At 44.3% G+C, this 27795-nt stretch overlaps 1 protein-coding gene across 11 annotated transcripts in view; it reads right to left on the minus strand.

The window, feature by feature from the left end:
• Window positions 1–27795, minus strand: part of LOC114865884 (CUB and sushi domain-containing protein 3-like) — a 215636-nt gene that overhangs the window by 130809 nt on the left and 57032 nt on the right. For all 11 annotated transcript variants that reach the window (XM_029167379.3, XM_029167380.3, XM_029167378.3 and 8 more), the window contains exons 4-5: window positions 19146–19258; window positions 4816–5013 (exon numbers count right to left, since the gene is read on the minus strand). In XM_029167379.3, the coding sequence (XP_029023212.1) occupies window positions 4816–5013; window positions 19146–19258 (311 nt within the window). The remainder of the gene's footprint in view (window positions 1–4815; window positions 5014–19145; window positions 19259–27795) is intronic.

A 27795-nucleotide genomic window follows, 5' to 3' on the forward strand; every position in this document is an offset into this window, starting at 1 on the left:
CCTGAGCATGTGCACGCTGTTGCACATTCCGCCCGTCTTTTCGACTGTGTGCGTATGCGTCTCCAGCTGCTTGAATCAGCAGAGCTTTGCATCCACAGGGAACCATTAGCGAGATAATAATTAGACCGCGGAGAAGCTGGAAGAGGTGTGTGTGTGTTTCTGTGTGAGAGAGAGAGAGAGAGAGAGAGAGAGAGAGAGAAACCAGCACCAGTCATAGAACTATTGTGTGCAAAGCCTTTTTGGGGGTCATTTTATCCTACTTATGAGTCATTAGAGTGGGAAAGTGCCAAGAAAACTGCAAAAAAAAAATCAGAATTTTTAAGATATGAAGCAGATTCTCGATAAACTCAAATGTTATTATAAAAACCTAAACCTTGCTTGACAGTCAATCCATCACTGTGTGAGCAGGTGAAAAATGACAATGTATAGTTTTGATCTAAAATATTCCAAATCCCACAGCAATAAATGTAACACCCACAGTAACTATTACATTCACAAGAACAGCTACTGTTCAGTATTTCAGATTTCAGCACATCTCAACTTAATGTTTTAAGTTATTGTAATTCTGTCATTCTTTAAATATGTTTAAATTAAAAGATCAATGGTGGATGCATGGTTGGTTTTGTAAAGCATATCAATATACTGTACAGACAATGAAGCATGAGCTACTGCACCTGCACAAAAGCACAGTCGCAGGTGTAAACACATACAGTTGGCTCGTCTGGGCGGCATGTTTGAATCTATCTGACAGCTCAGCTTGACTGTTCAGCACCACAAGGGTGTGTGTGTGTGTGTGTGTGTGTGTGTGTGTGTGTGTGTGTGTGTGTGTGTGTGTGTGTGTGTGTGTGTGTGTGTGTGTGTGTGTGTGTGTGTGTGTGTGTGACTTGGAGGAAAGTGGATTCGTAAACACTAATCCATCACGTTCAGCTGAACCAGGCAGACCCACACATGAACATAAAAATATATATTATGTCAGAACGGCTCCTCTCCTCTGGTCGTGGTGATATCAGATTCATGGAATCACACAGACTGAGGCGAGGGGGAAAGAACAGGAGAGTGGAAAATGGAAAATGCCGCTGCTCTAACCGTTGTGGGCTGGTCGTGGGTGGATCGTGGGACACATCATCCGCCTAAGTAAAAACACGATTCCACACAGTGTCACAAACAGCCACTCGCACACACGCTGCCTCATGGAAGTGGTAGGAAGTGGAACATTGAGGCCAGTACAGTACTTTTGTCCTAAAGAACCGGTCACTCGTGTCTTTTGTGTTGCTTTTCATCATTATGTCTCTCATAAGCCACAACGGGCGGATGCTAACAAATTACGCTGTTTACTTTTCCCCCTCGCTTTCAGACTTCAGAGTATGTCAGATTATACACGGTTTAAACTTATGCTGAAGTACTCGAGCTGGAAAATAATTAATCCTGCTGCAAACAGGCAAGACAGTGAAATTCAAAGTCTTGCCACAGCTCACAAGGGAGCTTTCATAATAAATTAAAAGCACTCTATTCTTAAATGGCAGTGACTTTAAAGCAGACGAAGGCTAAGTACTGAGTAAATATTAGGACGTTTTTACATCCTACAGTACATCTTCAGGACAAATGAGAGGTTTTCACGAGGGGGGGGCTTTCCAGCTCCACCCACGCCTGGGACCACCTCTAGGATCGACTCGTACTGTACAAGTGCAAAAGCTCGAACTCAGCTCTCGCCGCGGTGAAACCGGGCCTGTGAGCTGAGACGACACCACCGCACGCGTGCGGCGGCTGCAGCCTCGGCCGTGTTACGCACTCAAACAAATAATCACACGCGCGCTCGTTTCATTTCCGTTTCCTCAGCCAGTCTAATTTCAAGCCACGGCACATTATTACTTTTTCAATTCCAACAATAACCCCCCACTTCCGCTCCGTCCCCTCCTCTCCAGCCTCCGCTCTTGTTCCCTCATCCTCCATCATTGCACATGTGCTGCATGTCCCTCACCATGTCTCCATCCACATCTCCTTTATATGTTATGATTGGACCGAGTGTACAATACTGTACACCCGAACCCTGTGCCTGTATAAACAACTTGTGTATGTGTGAGCTCATGATGGAGTCTTTTCAAGGCAGATGATGCCCGTGTGTTTACGTGTCGACATGCTGACACTCATGCATTCAGATAGTGAACCTCACAGCACCAGCGCTGGAGGTGGCCTGTGCTGTGGGTTTTCATTACACACATGGAACTAAGCATCAAGTTGTGGGTTAAATCAAATCCCAGAGCAGTTCTACACAGAACCAGACATCCCTCACATGCACAAACACATTTATTGTTATTACTGTTATTATTCCATCATTCTGGCTTGTTTAAAGCTGACAAACGCCCCTCAGTCTGTCTCTGGAAGACTTTGTTTTTCCACTCACTCATTTCCTACCGCTTGGTCCCGATAAGGTTGACAGACGTGCCGGAGCCGATGGTTCACCCTGGACAGGTCGCCGGTCCATCACGGGGCCACATATATATAGAGACAATCACTCACACTCACACGCCGCCATGGGAGGAAACCGGAGAAGCTGGAGAAGCCCACGCACGCATTCAGGAGGCAGTGGTGGCCGTTACACCACCATGGCACAAAGCTAAAGAAGCACGGAGCATATACTACCTGTTTTGCTCGCGTCCGGTAACATTATATTTACTGCCTCCAACCCAAGGAACCGTCTCTGCAAACCACTGGGATCTAAGCGCACATATCCTCTTCCTTGTTCTATTCAGGATGAATAAGTGAATCGCGGCGTGTGCTCGTGTTTACAGGGATTTATTTGTGCGAATACAGGGACGCGACCACGAAGAGCGGGCGACCGAGCGAGCGAGGGGGGGGGGGGATTTCCAGTCACTTGATTGCATGGCTGAATAATTGACGGGAAGCTATTACGGCTGCTATGAATGCCCCCTGGCCAACCCCCCCCCCCAAACACGCACATGAACACGTGGGGATAAAGCAACTCTGCGTGCACGTGCACATCCCAGGGGATGGTGTGAATGGATGGCGTGAACGTATTAGTAGCTTAACTCGTCTTAGCCTCACTGACGGAGTGACAGGGACATTGCTAATCCACAACTGGCACTTGCTACAGTATTTCCCTGATTCCCCCTCTCCCATCTCTCCTCCCCCTGTGATGTCAGACACGGTGAACATTGTCCTCTGCAACAGACAACAATGTGACCTAATAATATGTGGGTATTTTAGTAATAACTGCCTTGAGTGACCAGCGTAGAACAGAGTTACAGTAGGACGGCGTTAACTGCCCGTACAGTACATCTGAACCAGCAGCCACCAGTCACTACACTGTGTCTTTACTCCAATGTGCTGCTGTGCGGACCCAAAGTGCCCGGCCTTGATTATGTTCTGTCTGTGTGCTCACATGGGGCTCCCTGTGTTGTTGCTGTGCCTTGTCGGCTGCCATCACACACGTCAATGCCTCCGGTGTGTGTCCTTGAACCTCGGACAAAGCCCCAAACTAAAGCTGCCGAGAGCTAGCGCGGATGCAGCGCTTCCTCAACGTTCGGCCAGACACGCCTGCACCACTGGCGCTTGCGTCACCGGGGCCATGAATGGATGTCTGGGTCCTTACTGGGAAGCGCAGGGACCTCTCTAGCGTGTTCAGGCGCACTGCTCTCCTGGAGCTTATCAGATCTGCAACCTGAATGCAGTCAGGTGGAGTGGCAAAGTTCAATCCCTTTACTAAATGGAAGCCTCTGGGAAGGTGCAGGTCAATGATGTGGTCTGGCAGCTGTATAGAAGCCATCAGACTGATATTAAGACCAGTGTGAGGAGTCTTCAGTTACTTTTAAACTGGTTTCCCGCTGCTTCGGGGCGTGGCCGCTCATGAGCGAACCGCTGCATTCTAAGCTGCCTATTAGCCCCGCTCTCGATCAACACAGGCAGGTACAAGCAGCCACATGCGGCCGCCATCTGGCCACTCGCACCCCCGCCGGTGTCGGAGGCTTCAGCAGCCCCCAGTTATAAAGCGTCAGCTGGGTAATATGACGGCGCCAGCGCGTTCCTGGCAGCCTACGTTTCAAAACTACAAAGAGAGATAGTTACAAGACCATGACAAGTTACAAATTAGGTTGTCAGCTTCTGCAATTTCTGTAGACTAAGTGGCTATATGGCTGTAATGATGGATAGCCACCACTTCCCTAATCACTCATCCAGAAAAAAGAATATATGTCACTTCCTTTTGTTCCAAGCTGCTCCCGTATATTCAGACACATGTGTGTGTTCCTGTGACACTGAAGCAGAAGCGGAGTTCATACAGGAAGGAACACAAACGTACGCATGCACGGTGGCGAAGCTGAAGCGGTGACCTTTGAAGCCGTGTACAGTGGATGGGCTGCCATTCAACATTACCCGCCGACTCTATAATTTAAAACCACACTATATCCTAAAGCTCCACTCAACGTGTTCATTTCCACCCACACACAGTATTTGATTATAAGGTAAAGAATCAAACTCTGCACACACAGTCTTGCATTGCCTGCGCCGCCATCTGTCTCTCACTCACTCAGTCACTCACTTCAATAGCTTTTTGCTTTGGAAGATTAGGACTGGGCGATATGATCAGAAAATGTTATGAGTTGAGGTATAAACAATGATCAATATAAGATTATTGCTATGAAAAGTACACGTTTATTAGATCTTACGTGAATTGCAGTTTACTTTTACTGTACTGTACCAACACATTTTTGTGTTTTATCGCCCAGTCCTGCTGCACATGCAGCTGATGCACACGCACACACACACACACACACACACAAAAGATGCAGTTCTCTCTACCTCTGCAAATGGGAGCAGGAAAGTCCCAGACTGCAGTGTTCCCGGCATTGGTGATGCACGTGAGCGTGGCGTGGCCGTCCAGGACGTACCCGGGGACGCAGCTGTAGCGCACGCGGTCCCCCACCGCGAAGCGGCCGCCGCCACTCAGGACGGCTTTGGGTGGGACGCCGGGGTTGCCGCAAGACGTACTGTGGAGTTCTGCAGAGAAAGGGGAAAGGATGGGGAGAAAGACTTAAGTCTAAAGCGTTGCCAAAATAATCAAATATACACAGGTACAACGAGTGCACGAAGCGCCGTCTCCAATCTGGAGACTGCGCTGGAACAGTATTAGCCCCAGTCCACGTCCTCTGCCAACAATTACACCAGCAAGCAGTTTCATGGTCAGGATGGAAAACCTGCATCATTTCAAAACCTCCATATGGTCACGACTGGTTCTTAAGTGTCACCTGAAGCACCGAGCATCATCAGAGAGTAACTATGAACTCAGAGCCTGGTTTTATTCATTATTCCTGCACGATGCAGTTTGCTCAGTCTTCTGCCAAAAACACGCATATCTATAACATTCCATCACACACACATACTGTATGAGAGAGAGGAGGAGGGAGAGAAGGGGGAGAGCGGGGGGGATTTCAAGCTATAAACCAGGAAGCAGATGGGAGAACAGGGACCCACCATGGTCTTATTGTTTGAACTTGATTGATACAACTATGAAACTGTTGAGACAGACAGGAGTAAGGGAGGGGGCTGTGGAGGGGGAGGGGGGTGGAGACAGACGCATCGAACACAGACAGAGGGGGAGGTAAAAAACGGGAGACAGAGATTGGCCGACGTGACAGATAGGATCATGAAACTAGTCTGACACATGGAGGGTGAGAGGGAGAGGGGTAAGATTGTGCCCAGCGTGGTCAGGACAACGTCACCAGGACGTCTGAAAACCCGCCGATGCTTTTATTCTCCGAACTTTTCCATTACCCCTGAAGTAGCCACGGCGGCGCTTTACATTAAAGATGGCCGACATCTACAAAAGAGACCCCTTCTGCTTAAGGCCCAGCATCAGGAGTTGTACAGTGACAGGATGCGCACACACACACACACACACACACACACACACACACACACACACACACACACACACACACACACACACACACACACACACACACGCCCCAGCCTCATCCATCACCGTGCTTCCCCTGTGCTGTATTTGTAATTGCTAGTTGGGTTGGCCTCTCGTTGCGACCTGCTGCCCTATTGATTTTGCCAGTCAGTGTGGCCGCGCTCAGTGTGGGCACGTTGCTCGTCCTGCGTCCCATCACACACATATTTACTGTACGGTACATGTATGTGTTCGCTCACTGTGGCTCAGGCTGCCTCTGGAAGAAACCGCCATTGTCCCCGTTCCATATCGGCCATCTTTTATAGTTTCTATGGTTACTTTGACTCTTATCTCCCTTCGCCTCTTTTCATCCATCTGTCTTGGCTTCTTTAGCCAGTTGTTTTTATCTTTAATTCCCATATTGCCTGCTTTCTAATCTCCTGCCCTGTTCCCTCAGTGTCTCCCACCGTCACACTCCTCCTCAACTAAGAACTTTGATGACATGCCAGATCCTTGCTTCTCTCTCCTTATCCTCTTCCCACTCTATCAGCCCTGTCCATCCTGCCATTCTACCTCACCTTCTCTGGCTAGTTTATTGTGGACATTACATAGTTTTATTACCCTAGTTTATTCAGTGGCCACAGGCTGTACCACACTCCTTTTCATGGTTTACTGCTGCCTGCCTTTTCTTATTTATTCATTCTCTCAGCCTCCTCCTTTCTACTCTTTCTTTTAATCTGCCTATCTTAGCCTTTCGCTCGCTCTCACTGCTTCTCCCCAGTTTACCATAACCATGATTTCAGTCTCAGTTGCTTCATTACAAGCTGCTGTTTTTACAGGCCATCTGTACAACTATCTGCATTTGTCAAAGACACACACGGAACAGAAACCAGCTATGCCTTTACATGCATGTATGCACGCGCACACACACACGCACACACATACACACACACACATGCACGCACACACACAGAAGCATTTACCTGACTTTTATTTCTCCCCAGATAAGCAATTATAGCTCTGTCTAAGAACAGACAGAAGCAGAAGAAGAAGACAGAGAGGGGAGAAGCTAGATGGGAAAAATAAGTGAGTAGTGGGTAAAAAGCAAGAGCAAAGTGCTTGAAAAAAGAAAAAAAATACTGCCATGCTTTCAGAGTTTTAGTGAGACAGATGACACTGCAGACTAGTGGATCGGAGAGGGGGAGTGGAAACAGTGAAGGACAGGGACGGCCGAGAGAGAGACAGAGAGAGAGACAAGGTAGGAAATGGATGCGGAGACTGAGAGACATGATTCAATGAGTTTAGAGGTTTTACACCTCAGTCAGCAGTAACTTCTATAAAAGATGAAGCAAGTTTTACAGCATCAGAATTGATGCTGAACCACAGCATTTGCTACAAGAAACCATGTACATGAATTTCCATTAGCCACATCTGAAAAATGATTCCCCGAAATGGTTTTCCAGACATTTCCCATAAAAGCACAAGGTTTATAAGGACTGTGATAGAACAGACGCATGAATCCTGAGGTGTAACAAACAAATGCATGTTCTGGAGCACAGAGATCTATAGAAGGTGTTAAAACTTACAATAAATCATCTGAAACTTAAAGAAAAGTTTACTCTAGATTTTTGGAGGTTACAATACATAGAAATATTTTGGTTAAAATATACCGTACATTCACACATTTTTAATATTGACCGAGGATTTTTTTCGTCCTTCCTTGTTAGCGGGTGCGCTGTCAAGTTAGCTGCCACTCACAATCTCCTCAAATTCTAAGACAGACAGCTCAACAATCACAAACAGTATAATAAGAATTATTCTGCATGCCTGTGTGGGTTGTTACGATGAAAAGATTAATGCCAAGTTGAGCTATCCGCCATCTGAACATTCTGTCACCTTCCGCTATAAATGCAGTTACAGCATTAAATGTAAAATGTCACTGAAAATGCCATTACTAAGGATCACGGGGAGCAAATAGTGAGCGAAATGGAAGATGGATGAGAAGGAGAAACAGAAAGACATGAGGTACAAGCACATATCTACAGTCTGACATGCATTTATTATTTTATCACACAACCGTAGTTAAGAGAAGGGAAACTAAAAGAAATGTTACTGCTTCTATACTGTCTCCTCAGACACATACAGTAAAAAGAGGACTGACGAGGCTGGAAAAGCAGAGCAACGAGCCCGTTCAGCGCTGGCGTCCTCCGCCGTTCGCAGTCCAACAAGAGGAGGAACAGCAGGGGGTCGGACTGCAGGCCCAACCGCAAACAAATTCCCTTGTCTTCAGTCTGAAGCCTGCGGCGAAGCAGGGCAACACGCCAGCAACATACTGTACGGAACCATTACAGTACGTCCTGATCTGGACCCACACGTTAGCGTCCATGCGAACAGAACCTCCTCCTTGACCAGCGAGGTGAAACCCTACGAGAGTGGAGCAGGTCACATGGAACCCAGACACCTTCAGAGTTCACGTAGAGATAATAACCATAACATCCTGCACCTCTGCTTTTATTACATTGATTACAGCAGTATAATCATGTATGCAGGCTTCATACTGCAGCCATCCGTCTGTTTGACCACTCAACATCCAACCTTCCAAAATGCTCCGCCACAACTCTGCCTTTTCTTCAAGCTGACAACCCGGTGACGTGCGCACTATTTGCCTCCTCTAATCACCTTGTTTTGTTAATGAGCTCCCGAGGGACTGTAATTTTCACAGCGAAGCAACAGAAGGTCAAGTCAAAACACAAGCGGTCAGGAGCATTTTTTTTTTTTGTTGTTAGATTTGCTGTTGTTAGATTCGCCACTGATCGTAGGTTCTACTGAAGCTCAACGTTATACACCATGAGCAGTGTTTCTGCGTATTATACACAACACAGACAATAAACCATACACTGAAAATACAAAGTGATTCTTTGTATTGTTCCCTAGTTGTGTGCAACAAACAGAGTCTGAGCATGTTCATGCTGCAGCTTCCACATCCACGGTGTCCATGGTGATCACATGCAAATCCCTAGTACTACTGTACTGTATGTGGCACTTGATAATGAATTTAGAGACCGTTCTCTGCTAAATATTGTTTGTCTTAATCACTGTTTGCTGCTATGGACCACTGTGAATGAAAACTGTACAGTACACAATCTAATAAAGTACACAGCAGACTCCTGCTTTGAAACACAGACACACAAAGACGGAATGTTGAAACGTTTCTGGATCAGACTGCCAGTTATTTACTCTGCAGGATAACCTTATTATTCTACACATTATAAAACTTCCTTTTGGAATATTTGACACCGCTCCAATATTTCCAGTTTTGCAGCTTCCTCTGCAGTACGTAACTTAGTTGAGCGCTCACAAAGAAGCACGGAGAAGTCAATTAAAGTCTTTTCCGCCCACTTCACTGGTGTGTTTGTGTGCACTGTGTGCTGTGTATGTACAGTACAAGGATCAAGTTAGTTAGTTTGCTCCCACTCCTGCAGAGCCTTATACAGAACGAATAATCGGCGCGAAATGGCTGCTTCCGTTTTATCTGAGCTACTGTAGATGTTTTTAAGGAAGAAATGCCAAAAATTATAATCTGTCGAAAATTTAGAGCTTGGATTTTTTGCGTCCGGCATCAGTCTGTTAAAATGGAGCATGTTGGATCTACTTACAGTATATTCACCATGTCCACATCATTAAAACTTTACTTCAGTATTCAATATTATTTCAGTATTTGAGCCCAGTTCTGACTTCTTCTGTCTCGCGTGTCCATCTTTTTCTCCCAAACTCTCTTAACTCTTCTCTTATCTCTCACAGCCACTCCTCTCCCCACTATTAATTAAAAGTGCCTCTTCCTCTGTATGCGCTTGCATGTGTTCACATAAGGCTTCGGTATTAATTAAAGGTGTGAATGCTAATTGGTCAGATCGATAACGGGTCGTTAGGCCTCAGGGGCCGACAGCCAATAGAAAATCATTATGTGTCTGACATCACTGTCACTCCACTAAAGTGGCGCTGCACGGTGACAGACACACACGGCTGCACAGACGCACACAGACGCACACGTGGACTCTGCAGCGTTATCTGGAGGGATTCACCTTCGAAGGCTACGAGCAAGGCAGCGTTTAGAAGCGCTGGGGCAGTTAAATGAAACTTACTGTATGTTCCTAAAACTGAATCAATATCCATTAGGGAAAGCTCCAGACAGACAGGGAGAGCAGGAAGGGTCCTCAGACGTCAGATTTCCAACGCCATACAGTATGTTGTCATTGTACAGAACTGAGTAAACGACTTGTGTCCTTTTAGAAAAGCTTTTTGCGCTGATCAATACCACAGCACTCACCCCCCACCACATACACACAGCACACTTTCTCCTAAATCGCCCCCTTTGTTTTTCAATCTATCGTCTCCCTTTGTCTGAGGGTCCTAACTACCAGCCACAGTCAATCTGGGCATTCAGGCAGATAGATAACCACGTACGGGACTCTGACATTGACCAGGAGAAGAGGGACACACCGAGCAATCACGCACAAGTGGTGCTCGTTTGATGGGATGAAGACATGTTGCTCCAGAGCTTACTGTCGGTCAACTCAATTTGCCATTTCAAACTCGTCCAAACACTGACAACTCTCCATCACGCCCCAATTAACCTTGGTGGGAGAGACGCCCTTCCATCAGGAACAGGAAGCGCATCTCCACAAATAAACTTGAACTTCCGCTCCGATTTAATTCCTCTCATTTCCCTCTGTTTGTGTTTGACAGTCAGGAAGATTGAAAACACAAACGCGTGTAAAAATGAAAATTAGATTTTGGAATTTGGTGAACAAATAGAATTTGTTGAAATCCTTCATATTCATAAAAACCATCGCATGAACTAAAACATAGATGTAAAACCCCTTATGTCAATAGATAATAGTGACTGATCTTTATCGACGTCTACTGCTTCATCATAATGCATCCAGACAGAGATTCCATACATTTCCATACTGCTAGACCCACTGCCACTAGAAATCTGCCATATAGACACAAAGCACATAGAGGAGCAGTCACAATCTCCAGGTGACGTCTGCATTAGGTCATTAAACAACATACGGAGGATTGAAAGTCGATTGAAACTGGTGCTAAACACCGAAGGGACGGGATGAGGAGGTAAATTCTGACCTCTCTAAACTCCCGGGACAAAATTAAAGGTTTGTAAACCTGTTGGATATTTAATGGCTGTAATCAATAATAATCTCCCCCTCAGACTTCTTACTCTCCAACACGCTCCCCCTATGTGTTGCATGGCTCATTAGGTCTCGTCTCCTGCTCCCGACAGCTTCCTGGTGCCCCAGCTCTGCAGAAGCACCGGGACAACGCTCGACTCGGCCTCCTCCTCACGCTACAACTAATTCCAACTATCTTTAGGCAAGAGACGGCCGCGACCGTGACAAGTTTTCAGTCTAACCCAGGGCCAAAGTGTGGACCCAGGCAAAAGCTTTCCTTTACTCCTGCAGTAAAGGCTGCACAGATTCACCCATTCATCTTGTACTTCCTCAGGTTTTATGTTGCTCTTGAAGATGAACTATTAAAAACATAATCTATTTTCTCCATCTCCGTCTTCAACGGTAACATTTGCAGTTCTCTTTTTTGGTCAGACTGACCAATGAGGGGCCATTACTAGGACATATATTATGCATGTGTAGTAAAAGCTCATCTTACAGCCCATATGTAGAACTATCTGCAGATTCAGCTCGCCTTGAAGTGCGCGTGAGAGCCCCCGATAACATATGTGTGCGTCTGAGGTGAGACAGCGACTGTAGCACGGTCGGCGTGTGTGCCAGCATGTGTGTGATATCTAATAGCTGCGGTTACTGTAGCGGAACTTATTAAATTTAACATCACTAGACCTCCTGGAAAATTGACTGACAGATACCGACACTCACACCCACGCACACACACTTAATGTAGCCAGCTCCTGTTCGATGTGAGGCTACTTCATGCATTTTCTAGGTCCTCGAGTGTGAATAAATGCAGTGTGTAATCAGTGATAACCTAAACTTGATTAGAATAATAACCTGCAGTGTAAATAGTGCAGTAAAAGCTGTTATAGCGTCTGGATCCAATAGCTGATCAATACGAGGTTTAAAGTGGTCTTTGGAGATGATTCTTGCTAAAGTGATAACAAATTGAACAATGTGGTTGTGGTCTCCACGCTGAAGTACACTTCAAGACACAAGCAGCTGGCCACTGTCCTATTTCCGCGCTTTCAACTCGTTTCCATCTTGTCCCTTTTAATCTCTCCGTCTTTCATCTCTGGCCTCTTTTTCATCCCGTCCTCTGTGACTGGTCTTTGTACTATTACCGCAGTACTGTCCAACGCCGACTACAAACCAACAAGTGATCGCGATGACGCGCCTCGCTCATCGCCTGATGGCTCTGTGTGTGTCTGTTTGTGAGTTCCTTTCAGTGGATGCAGAGTCACCAGGGAATTAATTTGCAAGGAATTTGTTCTTTTCATCATTGGACAAAACCTCAATAATTTGTAAGTATCTGGCATAACAGGCAACTATGAAGCAAAGTGATGTCTCCACTGTGCTGCACAGTAAAGGACGTGTTTTAATGGGACTCACTTGCTTTAGTTCCATGGACCCATAAGACAGAAGTGTTCTCCACAAAGCTCTGTCAAATGAGAGGAAGCCCTTCCTGCAGGTTTCCCTCTTAACACTTAAAGACCCTTCTGTCAACGCTCCTTAAAAGTCTTTAACAGGCAGCGATACGTGTGGAGTAAATCCTCCGTGATTGGCTGACGCCGGCGAGGGCTGCGATGGGCTAAACGCCGTCTCCGAGTGCCGCCTGACTCATAGCTGCGAAATCGCCGCGTCAGCACGACCCTCCTCGTTTTCTGGTTATGCTAATCAGGTGACCTTCCCTGCTGTTTGGCAAGAGGAGCTGATTGGATGGGCCGAGGTGGCGACCCTGAAGGGAGGCCGTTTGATTGGTTGGCTGATATAAAGCTGAATAATGGACTGACATTGGCCGGGAGGCCGTAATATCATCGACACACACACAGACGCACACTGGAGCAGAGCATGGGCGGAATTCTACACACTGATAACAGGATAGCCTATATTTTAGTCAGGTATCCAGTGGTTCACTGACAGACTTGAATATCAAATCAATATATCATTTAATATGATTTCTATCCTGTCTGAGCACAGGGGGATTTGGCAGCTATTCAGTATAGCTCCATCATTAAGGTATATCATATCATTCAGATAAGAGGTCAATACATCATTCGCTGCGCTTCTTTCAGTCGTATACTTTTATCTCGCCATCGGAGGCAGTGACAGACTTTACACTTCACACTAATTATCAATTTACGCGACACTATTTTTGGACAGTCTTTGTATTAGACACCTGCTCCTTCCAAGCAATAAAACATTTGGCAGCTTCTTAATATAAATTTAGTCAATTTAATCCAGGCATCGCATTAATTTGTCACCGCCGTTCGGGCTGCTGTTATGTGAGGCACCTACAGTAGCTGCTGCTTGGCCAGATACAAAGATGTCTGGCCCTCTATTACTGTAATTACATTAACCAGACTCCAATTTAAAACGTTGCTTAGACACTTGATGCTGTGAGATTTGCCAGCTTTTTTGGTACCACACTATAATGAAATTATACACAGTGTCTGAGATGAATGGTTTCAGTTTCTTTGTGTATTAACTCTAGTTAGAAGACGACCGTTGTAATGTTGGCCACGCGGTCTTGTCTCATCCATCGAGCCTCCTCATTCTGACAGTAAAAGCATGTGACAGGCCTTAAACATCCAGGAGAAGCACAATGGCAGGTGGACATGGATATGAATTCCAAACACACATCTATTCTGTCCAAACCCGGCTTCATATGATCTGCTCTACACATCTGCTGTCCCTGGGTGTGTTATGATTGATGCTGCTGCATTGAAGTTGACCTTGCAGCACTTGGAACAATGAGCCGCTGCATTTACACCGTAGATAATGAACACACATACATGCACTCGCACAGACCGGAGTTTGAATGGCATTGATTTCTCCCATTTAATGATAAAGCATGGGACACGTTTCAGTATTACAAGGAGCCCCATTTTATCTTTTGTTCCCTCCTCTCTGATGATCTCTCAGCACAGGCTGGCATTTCTCAGGTTTTCATCCTACACTTAATTCCTTATTAATATCTAGTCAGCTTTTCATTACACCTCTACTTTCATCACCTTTTCCTCCATTTCAACTGTCAAATTTTAGATTTACCTGTACATAGTGTTCTAACCCTCCACTCTCCACTATTAGGGTCACCTTTTCCCTATGATGCTATTAACAGACACGAAGTCAACTGTTGAAGTGTAGGCGGGAGAGAAACACTGAGTGACACGGTGGAAAAGAAAAGAGGCAGACAGATGAAGGGATGATGGAGGAGTGGATATTGTCAGTCCCCTCAGGAATTTTCGATAAAAATCAGAGCAGCCTTAGCCAGGACCTCAATCACACAAACGTGGAGGCATGTGTGTACACACACACACACACACACACACACACACATACTCAGATCATGTTCTAGTCAAAGAGACTGGAGTCAAAATCAATCAGTCAAGTGCCGAAAAGGGGCCTAACTCAGTGAAAGAAATAGTGAAATGCTCCTTTAATGCCTCTTTTTAAAAATAGATGCAAAGGTTTTGTAGCCCCATAAACTTATGGATCCTTCACTTCAGGTTTAACTGACACTTTCCCCATCAGCTGAAGTAGCTCATCTCAGAAGAAGCCATGCATCAAGAAGTCTGAACTGATCCATCAGAATGTTGGTGGCGTATGTTTACAGCAGCAACTGGCAAAGATCTATCAAGTCTGGAATATTATTGCCTATAAGAATTTAGTAAACTTTTCTGAATGATGAATATGTTGTTTACTGAATTCTAATGTGGAAAGAAATTAAACTCTGCTCTAACTGAAGCATCACACTCCCTTGATGTTCCTGAATTAAACTGGGTTTATGATAAGCTTTAGTGAGCAATGTCCTCACAGGCGCCTCGATTTGTCACTGTACAATACCTATTATAAAAGAACAGCGACATCAGGTGCCATTATGACTCCAAATAGTTAATTAATTTACTTAATACAGGTACATGGTTTTCGTATGACTGTCATAAGTTTGAAACACAAATGAAAGGAAAGCATTTGTTTGTGTCTTGATCTGTTTGTTTATAGAGTGGTTACTAGTTGCTGTACATACAAAACCCATCAGATGGATGAAAAGTAGTATTGTCACACTTTAGAACAGAAAAAAACAAAGACTTTCTTTCAAAGAGATTCTGTAATAAATAGAAGTTGGAGTGAAGCCTCAGCTGATGAGTTGGTTATTCACATGGAAGCATGTTCCAGGATGAGGAACATGTTCCTAGAGCCATCAGGGAGCAGTGTGTACTACATAAGTGTCACTGTACAGTGGGTGTTGAAAATAACCAACGTGTCTCTAGATACATGAGTGTGTCTACATGTACAGCATGTTGTTAGAGGGTAGGAAATGGCCTCATGTTTGATGGTTATTAAATTTTAATCTATAGATACAGAGTGTTTGGATTCAAAATGTGTTGCTCTCCTACATGAATTACAATACAGAAAGTGTAAATGCAGTAAGACACTAGTTTTACTTTGTCACTGTTTTTCACCTTCCCTTTATTATTATTTTTTATTATCAATTACATTAGCTATCATGCAGCACACAGTATAAAGAAAACATCTATGGATAAAATTTAAATGTGCACGGGTAAAACGGAAGAAGAATAAGACAGAGGAGACAGAGGAGTAAAAGGTGTAATAAAGTAAAAGAAGGGGCATAATTCTTCAACAAGGACCATGCTGAGAAAGAACAGTAAGTGTGCATGTGTCTAACTGCTGTAATAATCAATGATTCTGTCTCATCAGCACAATATCAAACCGGCTCTGACATCATTTTAAATAATGCATCGCTCTCTCTCTTCATTTCACACGAACTTGCACATATACACTCTGTATGGTATGTACTGGCGCATGAATTAGTTACTGACCTGACAGTCTTCAGAGTCAAAGGAAAGAGTCCAATAATCACATCAAAGGGCAACCCACCAAACAGGAAGGGATGGAGCTCCCCGCCGGTAGCTCTGCCCTGATACTCACCCAATATCCACATTGTCTTCCTTACCTCACCTTCCTTCAGCCTCCTCGTCCAAGAGTGGCTCCAATCACAGCGTAAACTACCTCAATCATGCAGTTTCTACCAAGAGCTCATGGCCAAAGGTGATAGTTGGAGCACATCTTTATCCTGTTAAGGGTGGCGGGGGGGCTCAAGCCAATCTCAGTGGACGCTGGGCAATAGGCAAGATACGCCCAGTATCACCGCGCTGTTGCAGGGCTACAGCTGGAGAATGCATCAGAGCAATTTGGCCAGAAATACCTACATCAGTTCTGATGCAGCAGGTCTCTCTATTATTACCCCATCTTGTATAAATCCCTGTGCTCTGTTATAGATCGGTTCACATTCTAAGCACAAGATCCTGTACATCTGTCTTTCTGCTAAATGAAAGAGGGCAAATGAGGAGTCTGACTACACATTCAACCCAGAGCAACCTGCAGAAGAAACAGTTTCTTGATAACAGCGTCTGATTATAGGGCGTCACATGTTTGCCTGATATTAATAAGTATCATTTGTGTCATCTCTTACTACATAAGCTTATTTTCCATTAGGATCACACAAAACTATTTGACACAGAACATGTTCTAAGTTGAGAGGTCACAAAGGACAACAGAAATTATTCTGCACAACATATTTTAAAGTAAAAATGGAGCTCAGAGAGTTCTTAAAATTCTTGGTTTGGGATTTTAGTGGTTTGATTTGAAGTATTCTGTGCTTGTAAACAACAGCATCTCAACCAGTCATAATGAGCAGATCTTCTAAAAATGTGTTGTTGACAATGTGAAGGCATTACCTGGGAAAATCTACTGTTGAAACGACTCCAGTAACAGCTTAGGCAGAAGGATTACTGAGCGTGGACCAGGATGCTTCTGCAAGAATTGTTCGAATCGTTTGTATAATTTACTTCTAAGAAAATCTCTTGGAATAAATTACAGTCTTGTTGTGTGTCGTGGACAGTTGTCATGCTAAATATGGATAGAAACACGTATCATCAGCATAATGTCGCATTCTGGCAAATGCCAAGTGTGGTCTGTCTCTCTGCCCGTTTCTCTCTCTACACACATGCACACAAAGTCAAACATCTGAATGTGTGATCAGAAGGGGCTCTTCAGATAAGTCCCCTGGAAGCTCTCACTGACAGCAAACCTTTCCTGCACACACAAAATTACCCAAAATGAAGATGGGCCACGACGCAAGTGGAAGTGTGTGCCAGTGAATAAATCTGGGACAACTGTTTGACATACAAGTAGCATAACACACACACACACACACACACACACACACACACACACACACACACACACACACACACACACACACACACACACACACACACACACACACACAGCATGTGTGCAGACTTAAACCAAGGCACTTGGCAATCAGTAATATTGTCATTATGCTGCACTGTAGACAAACATATCGACGAGATGAACACCCACCAAAGAAACAACCTGCCCGCAAACAAACAAGCACAAAGGAGCATAGAGGGGCGCAGACAAACACAAAGAGACATTTAAGCAGTGTATCATTTTCAGCAGCAACCAGCTGTGAAAAACACTGTGGCGCATGCGAATGTAAACAAGCTGCTACCTTCAAGTTACTAAACTAAAGTTTACAAGCTGACAGCATATAAGGAAGAACACCAGCTTTGGCTGGAGCCTCCTGACTACCTGTACACGGAATCCTCCATTCACACCTGTGCTTTTTCTTCAGGGATCAAAATGGCCCACGTACAGTAAAAGCGGACGTCTTTTGCAAATAAATAACACGTGGCACGTCTTGATGCACACACCATCCAGCAGCCAATGAGATGAAAACCTCTGGGCACATCCATTCGTCAGCTATTAGCTTACTGCGTCTGTGCTGTAACCACTGCAGAGCATCCATTTCCACTGCAGACTAATCTGCAGGGATTCATTCTCAGCACGGGCTCCTGTACAGCGTCTGACACTGGCTACCGTTTAGCTGGCGGTCCGTAAACACAGGCTGCCATTTCTTCAGATGGATCATGCTTTATTATGCTTATTGTCAGGCACTTAACCAGAACCAGGCCACCGATGACAAAAAGCAAACACTTTAAATAAGAGGCTCTACACTTCTATAGTTCTGTGGGAATTAGCCAAAGCCCACATGCAATAAAGACACTGCTAAATAGAGTGAATGTGAGTCGACAAGTTAAAGGCAACGCAGGTCAGCATCCCTTTGTGACCTGGGAACATACAGTAATAGAAAAGAATGGACGTGCGTGTGCTTATTTGTTTTGCTGCTTAGCTCCGCGTCATGTGTGTGCCCCTGGTAGACAGCTTTATGCTTTCTGTTTTATGCTCTGGAACTAACTGCCTCATTGAGGACATCAAAGTTTTTCTAATCTAATCTGAAATCTTTAATGCACTCAGGACGTGGTGCTGATACATAGTGAGTTCTAATTTTAACCAGAGCTTCAACCATTCATATCTCATCTTTTTATCTGTGTAGATTGTACCATGGTGTTTACCAGGGCAAAGAGGGATTACTGCGCCTGTATCGTCCAGAGATAGACATTTATATTTTATACAGTTCATATAATCTCTGTGAATTTAACTACTCAGCTAGAAACTACACATACGTGGTAGGTAGAGCTTCTCTGGCTTTCAAATCAGCCCATTATAGGTTTCCAATGTGTTTTATCTCATTTCATATTATCCTCAGTCAATACTTTATCCTCTCTCTTGTTCCAATATGTTTTACATTTTCACTTAATGCATATGAATTAAATTTCAGTAGTTGTGAGAGAAAAGATGTGCGAACGTCAATCATGAGCTTGAAAACCAACTGAAATGGGCCCTCGAAGGAACTGAACAGCTACAATGTTCTGAAAGATCAAAGCAGCACCAAACATTACAAATAACCTGATATAAGATGTGGTTACATGCTTGTTCTATGGATTTACATGACTCTCATCAACAGTTCTGTGGGCCGTGTACTTTTACCTGACATACAGGATATTAAGTGTCATTTCAAGCTTCCTGGACCACAGAGGTCAGCGCCGAGGTCCGGTCTGCGCGCAGACAGGCTTACTGACCTTCATAGTTGAGCTTGAAGCCGTGCGCTGAGACAGCAAAGTCGCTGGTTAACCTCAAGGAGAAGACATTTCCTGTACTGGTGACTGGGGCAGGAACCTGGAAGCCCGTCAGCCTGCAGGAACACAGAAAACATGTTGACATTTTCAAGTAATTACCCCGTGAACGCAAGCAAACACTGCTGATATTGTTGTTAACCTACAGCCACCAGGGCATCTCCCCTGAATCACAGCAGGCTGCTTTCCCCTTTTCCTACTAGTTATAGTGGGAAACTTCCACCTATTGGTCGTAATATCAACACATCAAACTCCAGTGTCATAACCTCACAGACTGATAGCAAAAACCCTCAAATACGACATAAAACAAGGGGCTGCAGTAAAACAAGCCTTCACAATGGAGGCTTTTAAATCAATAAGGAAACAAGATCAGAACATGAGTCCTGGTCAGGACGGGCTCGGTGTACGTGCAGTAAAACAACATACTGTACCAAGAGTCAAGTAGCCTTTAATCTGCACTTCATGCGCCAGCTTCCAAACAACTGCCCAGGTGTCTTTGAATGAAATGAGGAAGAGGAGGGAATAGAAGGTCAGCTTTGTTAGGCAGCACGTGGAAAGGAGCCAGAGCGTTCTGCTGCCAATGCAACATGTTTGTCTTTTCCTGCAGTCACGCTTCTCGCCGCCCTCTTTCCTTCCCCTCCCTGACTTCCTTTCACATTGTTTATCCTCTTCTCCAGCATCAAACCCCCCAACTCTTTATTCTTTCCCTTTTCTGCCTCCCTCTGTTCTTCTCTCAGTGGTATTTACCCATCTGCATTTCTGTACTTCCTCTGTTCTCTTTAGCTCGTCTCATCTTTCCTTACATTCCCTTATTTATTCCCAAAGTGGGTGAACCTTACTGTCAGGGATTTTCGTCTCATACTGTACATTGTGCTTTTGATCTTATCTGCACAACACACAAAAAAAAAAAACTTGTATTGTCGGGACTCGCATCCAATGTTTTTTTCCTACTGGCGAAGGTGATTGTAGGAGCTTCTACCTAATCTCTACGTTTCACAGTCAGGAAAACAACTGGCCCTCGTCTCCTTATGATGCATTGAAAGGATTCACACAGTTCTGTAACTTATTTTAACTTTGTATTCCACTGACCCAACCTTGCGCTCATCTTTCCTCTTGATCTGTCCTCTCGTCTTTTCTCCCCCTTTTAATTTATTAAGGTTTTTATCAGCGAGAACTTTAAGAATCTGCCCTCTCGCTGCCTCCATCTATTCTTCCTTCCAACTCTTTCATCTCCTTCTTCCTTATCATAAATTGCCTTTATCCTCTGTTATGGACTCACTGTATGACCTCCTCTCTCATCTTTTATCTTTCTACCTTCCTCTGCATTTCTTTCACCACCTCTCTTTTTCCTTGTATGTGTGTTATTCATTTTTTGTTTCTAGTCTTACAAAGTTCAGATGGTGAGTCAGTGGTTTGTAGTGCTGCCAGTTTGTCTCAACATATGCACAAATGTATTGTAATCCATAGTGATTCCCAAAGCAGAGAAAAATAAATATTGAAACTAGCAGTATCAATATAATATTTTCATTTCCTTGGCTCAGAATGTTCTCAGCTACTTCTTTTGTTCATTGTATGTGTGCAACTTGACAACTGTCACATTTCAATTTAGCAAGACGCATTGTTCCAAAAGAGTATTCTCCCATAAAAATAAATAAATGCCGGATCCCTTTTGTGCACAGTGAGTGCATTCATGGTATTATACGGAATGTTCTGATAAAATTGCAGCCAACATTAAAAAAGCTAATCGTGTTATGCAAATATATCGCAAATCCTTCGCTTCCTCTCCCACTGTCTCTCCAGTGTCTTATTAGTAATGCTTCACTCCTGGAGAAACAAACTTTCAACTTATATGCACACACACACACTAGATTGGCTACGTAACGGTTTTACCCTCAATGTTTTAAGATTTATACATGTTTTTACTTTTTAAGAGAGAGTGACAGTTGGAAGTGGGGGCATGCGTGCATGAATGCATGTGTGTGTGTGTGTGTGTGTGTGTGTGTGTGGCGGAGAGGGTAAAAATCACATTAGCAAGTGAATGAGGAGCTGGAGCCAATATCAGCAGAGTGCTGCCTCTGCTCTGAGAGAGTCGGAGGAAGAACAGACAATTCTCTCCAAGAAAGGAAGCAAAAATAAACAAAAACAAAACATGCAGTCTGACTAATGCGATTGTGAAACCCCAGCTCCTTGTTTCTACCCTCTCTCTCTCCTTCGCTTGTTTCTGATGGCCGTTTTGTTGTCAACAGCAAAAGGTGATTTTTCATTATTATTATTATTACCGTGACGCAAAAAGGGACAAGGTTGAATAGATAAAGTGCAAAAATAGAATAAAACAAAGAGAGAAGAACAGAATGAGACAAGCGGTACACAAGTAAAAATACAAATGTAGCTTAGATTAGACAATTTAGTGACATTAATGAGTCATAAGCAGGAAATTTAAATATTAAATAACACACTGTACTAGAGGAGCAGCTGAAATCACTGGCATTAAACACCTCACAGCCAATTGGAACTGGACTGGGAGAAATTCTTCTTTTTCAGCATCGTGTGTAATGCCGTTATGAGCTCAGCATTAAGGTCTGAGGGTTTCAGGCTATTATTTCCCCCCAGCGACTGTCAGTCTGTGTAGCTACCAGTCCCTAACCACCAAAGCAGCAGTGTGGAGGGACCACTGGGTGTGTTTGTCTGGGAGCTCGGAGGAAGTGTCGGCGTGCGCCGTTGTGTGTCAGTGTGAGTATCTTTGAGTTTTATTGAGTTGAAAGTGACCCCAGAAGTGACCCCCACAAACCTAAATGCTCTGAACTCCATCATCCCTTTCCTCCGTTGTTCCCTGTATCCCAGACTTCCCTCATCCATCTTTCTCTCCCCTCCCGTACCCCCCTCCACCCTTCACGCCTGTTTCCATTGGGAGAAGGATAACAGTGTCAATTTCTGACCATTTACTTTCTATCTGCCCGTTTGTCTTTCCCATGAGGCAGATGGTTTTCTATGTGCACACCAATAAAGCCCCTCTGTCTGCTGCACCACTTTCTTCCCGCTCAGGCCAAACAGGAATCTGTGAGTAATATTACAGTATATCCGACAACTGTTGTGTGTTTCTGTTATTAAAGTGTTCAACCAAAGGACATTTAGTGATTTAGACCTTCAACCTAGTCTAAAGAAGGAGCAAAGGTTTTATAATTGGTTGTATTCTAGGGCTACAGCTCATTAATTTGGTAATCAATTATTTAGAGTATTCAATCAATTGTTAGAGTTGTTAGATGTTTTTGTAATTATACCAATATAAAGCCCAAGATGAGGTTATCTCTAAACTCATCTTTCATCCAATGTTTTTTTTTTCCTTTGTGGTGGGTGTTGACTTTGAGTTGAGCATCTATCTGTCTACTGTGTCATTTGGAGGCTACTTTCTAAGTTTGTGACAGATGATTGAGCACTGTTGTCTAATTGGAGACACATCAGTGTCCTACTATGCCTTCACTGCCTGGAGAGCACCACTAATGTAGGGCAGAAAAAAAATGGCCGCCTCCTTCTTGTCATGTGCCTACAGTCCCCTGGATCTTCTGACACTACTTTGGTGGTATTCAAAACATACTATAGACAATAATAATTAAGGGCAATATGATAATGACAACAAAATTGTGTTTTCTTGAGCTAAATATTTTCAAAATAGGTTAGCGTCATTGAAAAAGCTGTGACAAGGGACTAGAAAGAAGCCCATCTCTCCGCCCTGTCCTCTCCTCCCTCCCTCTCCACTGCTTCAAGTGCAGTAGATTTATTCCCTCTACTTGTGTCCGAAGTTCATGGTCTGTATTGAGTGACTGATTAATGACACCAGCCTGGCACACACACACACACACGTGCACACGCAGAAGCACAGCCATTTACCAGTTTATAGTACATGTGGTCAATAGTCACTGGTGTGTCTTGTAAATCAGTCATTCGCAGCCCTCCCTGATCCCAGTCTGTGTGTGTGTGTGTGTGTGTGTGTGTGTGTGTGTGTGTGTGTGTGTGTGTGTGTGTGTGTGGGTCTGCGTGCCCACGTGCGCGTATGTGTGTGTGTGTGTTTTAGTACGTGTGTAAAGGAGTCCTTGACCATGGTAGCATGCCATCCATTAAATTAGTCACAGCCACACGTGCACATAAATTCAGAAGCACAGACAACCGAGTACACATAAACACACATACCCCCCCGGCCAGGTCACCCTCACCCCTGCACCCCACTATTGACTGGCTCCATTCATCACCAAAATAAGGCCAGAGACAGTGAGACAGGCGAGATGGTACTGTTGCTGAGTCTCTAATGTGTATGATAAACACCTAGCTCACCCAACAGAGTGACAGTCCGGACCCAAACCCTTGATTTTAGCCGTCTGCTTCACAGAGAAACACAGTAATATTTAACCGTGACATTAAATCCGTCTGACTCACTGACCTCAGATGCGAGAGACGATCCCACATACATTGATTCACAAAGAGGCGGCGTCAACCTTACCAGCCCTCACGCACCTATGCCTGAATGCGCCTACTGTAGACAGGCACCAGACGGAGGGCCACAATGGGAGAAAACCAATTTCCTCCCAGCAGCCAGCGTCCAGCGCTCCGTCCCTCGCTCCGGGTGCGAGCCTGCCAGCGGGCGTTGTGCGCTCGCATGTGTTCATAAAATCTGAAAACAGCTTTGGAGGCGACAGGGGTCTGCGCCGCTCTCTGTGCACCTCCGAAGGAGAGACACTGACTGGGGCTGAATGGTGGATTAACCTCGCTGTCAGCCCCACAGCTTCCAGAACAAACACGCAGATCCTCAAACGGACAGAACCTGATGCGAATTAGCGCCTCAGTCCATAATTCTCAACTTTAAGGCAGCTCTCAGTGTGTTCAGGGGAATGATTTAACTACTGTAGTTCACACTTCTGAAATTACTACAATATAAACTACTACTCTGTAAGTGTTGTGTTATCAGACAGGACACCGGCTGAAGCTTTCTCCAGAACCTGGATGAGCTGAGGGACCCAGACAAGGATGCTTAAAGCACAGGTGCTTCTGTTTAACAGACATGCTTTTCCCCCCATGAGGCTTTCAATAACATCAGCAAACTGCCCGTCCGTGGCTGAAAGAAGAAAAAAGTCGCTGCATCCACCATTCAATGATAAATGCTGTGTGCGTCCCGCTCCCTGTGTCTGTCTCCTCCCGTCTCTCGCCCTCTCAGCCAGCGAGATAGATAGTGAGTGTTCGTCCCCCCGAGCTAAAGCTTGTTTAGACTCCCGGCCACGCCATCACTTACTATTAATGCTGACACGCATACATAGAAAGGGGTAAACAAACACATGATTACACTTACTAGAAGGGACGCGGGCATTAAGGTGGGGCACGCGGGACTGCTGCGTGCACGCACCTGCGTTTGGTAGATAGGTCGAGACAGATTGTACGTGTCTGCTGGCATTTAAAGGGGAGGTGTCAGGGCTGACAGCACCTTAAAGGGACAGTCGTTACAGAGATATATGGATGGAGGGAGACAAGAAGGAAGGAGGATGAGATGGGATGGTGAGAGACAGATGGAGAATGTCAGAGAAGAAATATGATGAGAGATGTAAACACACCCTTTGGCCTTTACTAAAGCTGTGAGGACACTCATTAACATAATACATCCTATGCTTCTTTAACCCTAACTCTCAGTCTAATTACTTTCCGGGAGAACTTTGAACCTGAAAAAAACCTTCCAGGAAATTCACATTAAAGCGAATCATGACTAGCGCGTTAGCTACTGAGCCAACACTGCATTCAGACCACCGTCCAGCGTCCATGCGTCACAGCAGACGCCTGCGTGGCTGCCGACCGACTGCCTCAGGCTCCTTATGGCAAGGACTCACCGGACAAACATCCTTTTCATGTTAGTTGAGTAGAAAGGTATCGAAACACAACACAGAATCAAGTCTGGTTTTATTGCATTCATTAGATCAAGATTAGAGGGCTTCCACTGTTCTTATTGATCTCTTTTCTATTTCACACCAGGCCATCGAAGTAAAAAATTCAATTGAATACGTTTGTATGTACTGTATCTGTACATTATGTTCATTGTCCGCAATAAATACATTATAAAAAGTTTAAACAAAACAAATGCAAATGCAATGCAGGAAATTTCTGCACAAACGTCTGTTGACAATTAAGGTATTGTTCCAAGTTTCATTTGCCGGAGCAAATCCTGCGTTCAGCACAAAACAATTCTTTTGTAAGCCAACAACAGCGTTTTCTGCTGTACAGCATTGGACAAAGGTTCACCGCATACTGTCAGGGCCAATGTGCAGACAGAGCAGAGACGTGCACAAAGGATTTGATCTACTATTCAGAAAGTCAGATATTGTGTATTAATGCAGACAGAAGTTTGTATAGTACTTGTCCTAGACCTGATCAGCCTTGTGCCATTTTAATTGTCTGCACTATTTTATTGGCAGTGGGAAATCTGCCACAGTAGCCGTCCTTAATCAGAGTTGACTGGCTCCTGGGTCAATGGACAACGAGAGTATTAGATACTGTATACCTGTTTTTCCTGTTTCCTCCTCAAACACGTATTATTACATGTATATGTGCAACATGATGAACTACAGTGCGCTGTAGACATGAACTAAAAATAACCTCCAGTCAAGACAATATTTATAAAGACATCATTTTGGACGTTGGATTGTCGGCTTTTGATCATCTTGCATGATTTACTGCCATAGACATACTAGCATTGTGTGTTGGTGAATCTATGCCAAGGTGTACAGCTATAACCCTGCCTGTGACTAAACCCACATACGCATGCTGCACATAAAGGCTGCCCAGCGCCCAGATGTACATGCATGCACACAACCAATGATTTCACGTTAACGTGGCTCTTTGCCTGAAGGCTTGGAGCCTTATTTCCTGTTTATGTCAAATAACATTCATGACTAACCACAAACTCAAACTAGAAAACAATGACGACTAAACCAAAGGCATTCTCCTGACATTAATGTGTATTTACAGCATTTAGATGATGCACAAGCAGATGAAGTCAGTCTTTACCATCACAGTTGCCTGCTCTGAATCCTGTTTGCTTTAACTTGGCCTGGCTGATATTTTGAATATTTTTAGTAATATACTAAAACTCCCACTGCCACTATACTAAAATGAATGATCTAGTACTTACGCTACAAAACTGAATGAATCCAATGCAATACCAGTGATCAGAGACCTGCTCTGTGGAGTAGATGCCTGGTGTGGTATGATGCATTAGTCGACTTGGAGACTGGACTGGCAGATGGTTGAGCTAGAGTGAAATGAACGTCTGGGCAGAATGCTGAAACTTCACAGCCATGCTAATATACTGTACAGGCTCCCATCTTATTACATGCTTTGATACCATATACTGAGCCTGTGGACAGATGGAGTGTTTGTTAATTTTAATATCCAAATGCACTTTGTTCTATAGTGGGCTTTATGGCTGTGCTGCGAGCCAGCAAACACTGTATGGCTTCTACACATAAAACAGATATCACTCTGGGGTGCTCTCCACTTTACAGGCTTGTTATTCATGGTCACTGATTTGGAGCTTTGATAAGTATGAACTCCAATGAATAAGAGCTGAATAAGCATATTTGCAGGTATAAATGTATTTTGTAGGTGTTATCTATTACATATACAATAGAAATCTGGTAATACTGTACTGAGTCTTCGTATCACAGACGTAAGCAGAAGCCTGGTCAGTCCTGGATTTTGGAGTAAAACCGCTTCTAAATATACACTCATCTAAAAGCCTGGCAGCAGCGTTTTGTATCAGCTGTAGTCTTAAATGGTGCCACCTGTTCATGAGGAGTTTCACGTCCGTGGCATTTGATCATCCGCATTATAAACACCACTAAAAATACTATACAGGCTGCCTGGCTCCGCTTCACTTGTGAAAAGGTTCTATCTAAAAAATGTCACAAGAGTAAAAATAATGATTCCACACAGTGGAGGGCTGTCAGAAATCAGAAAAACACAGTCACGGCAAAAGACCCAAAACAACTAGGAAACAAAACAGTAGAGCAGTTCAGTAGGATGAGGAAAATAAGGAGGGAACGGTTAAGACTGCATGAAATTATATGTCAAAAATATTGTTATAAAGCAAAACACTCCCTAACTGATATTTGATGCAGTCAAGACGACAGCTTAGAGATAATAGGTCGCTGAAGCACAGCAGCGACTGGTGCTGGTTGTGGGTTTGATGCTGGACTGAATGAGTTTAATAGCTTATACAATTAAATATGACTTAAACAAACAACGTGTGTTGCTACTTTGGGGATAAACGTGGTCAGTGACTAGTCAGGGAGTTTGATAATGACTTCAAAACCGTTACATTAACTGTGACAGACATTTAGTGTGTGATGGTCTTGAGTGTCTTTCTCTGAGTGTGTCCTACTGAGTTGGGTTTAGCCCTAGGACTTAGGCTATATTCTGTCATCTAGTTTAAATTTTTAATAAAGCAAGGGCAGTGCACAGCACCGCATGCTAATGAGTTGGAGACACACACACACACACACACACACACACACACACACACACACACACACACACACACACACACTCACACACACACACACAC

The sequence above is a fragment of the Betta splendens genome, chromosome 11 (genome assembly GCF_900634795.4).
Source record: "Betta splendens chromosome 11, fBetSpl5.4, whole genome shotgun sequence".
NCBI lineage: Eukaryota > Metazoa > Chordata > Actinopteri > Anabantiformes > Osphronemidae > Betta > Betta splendens.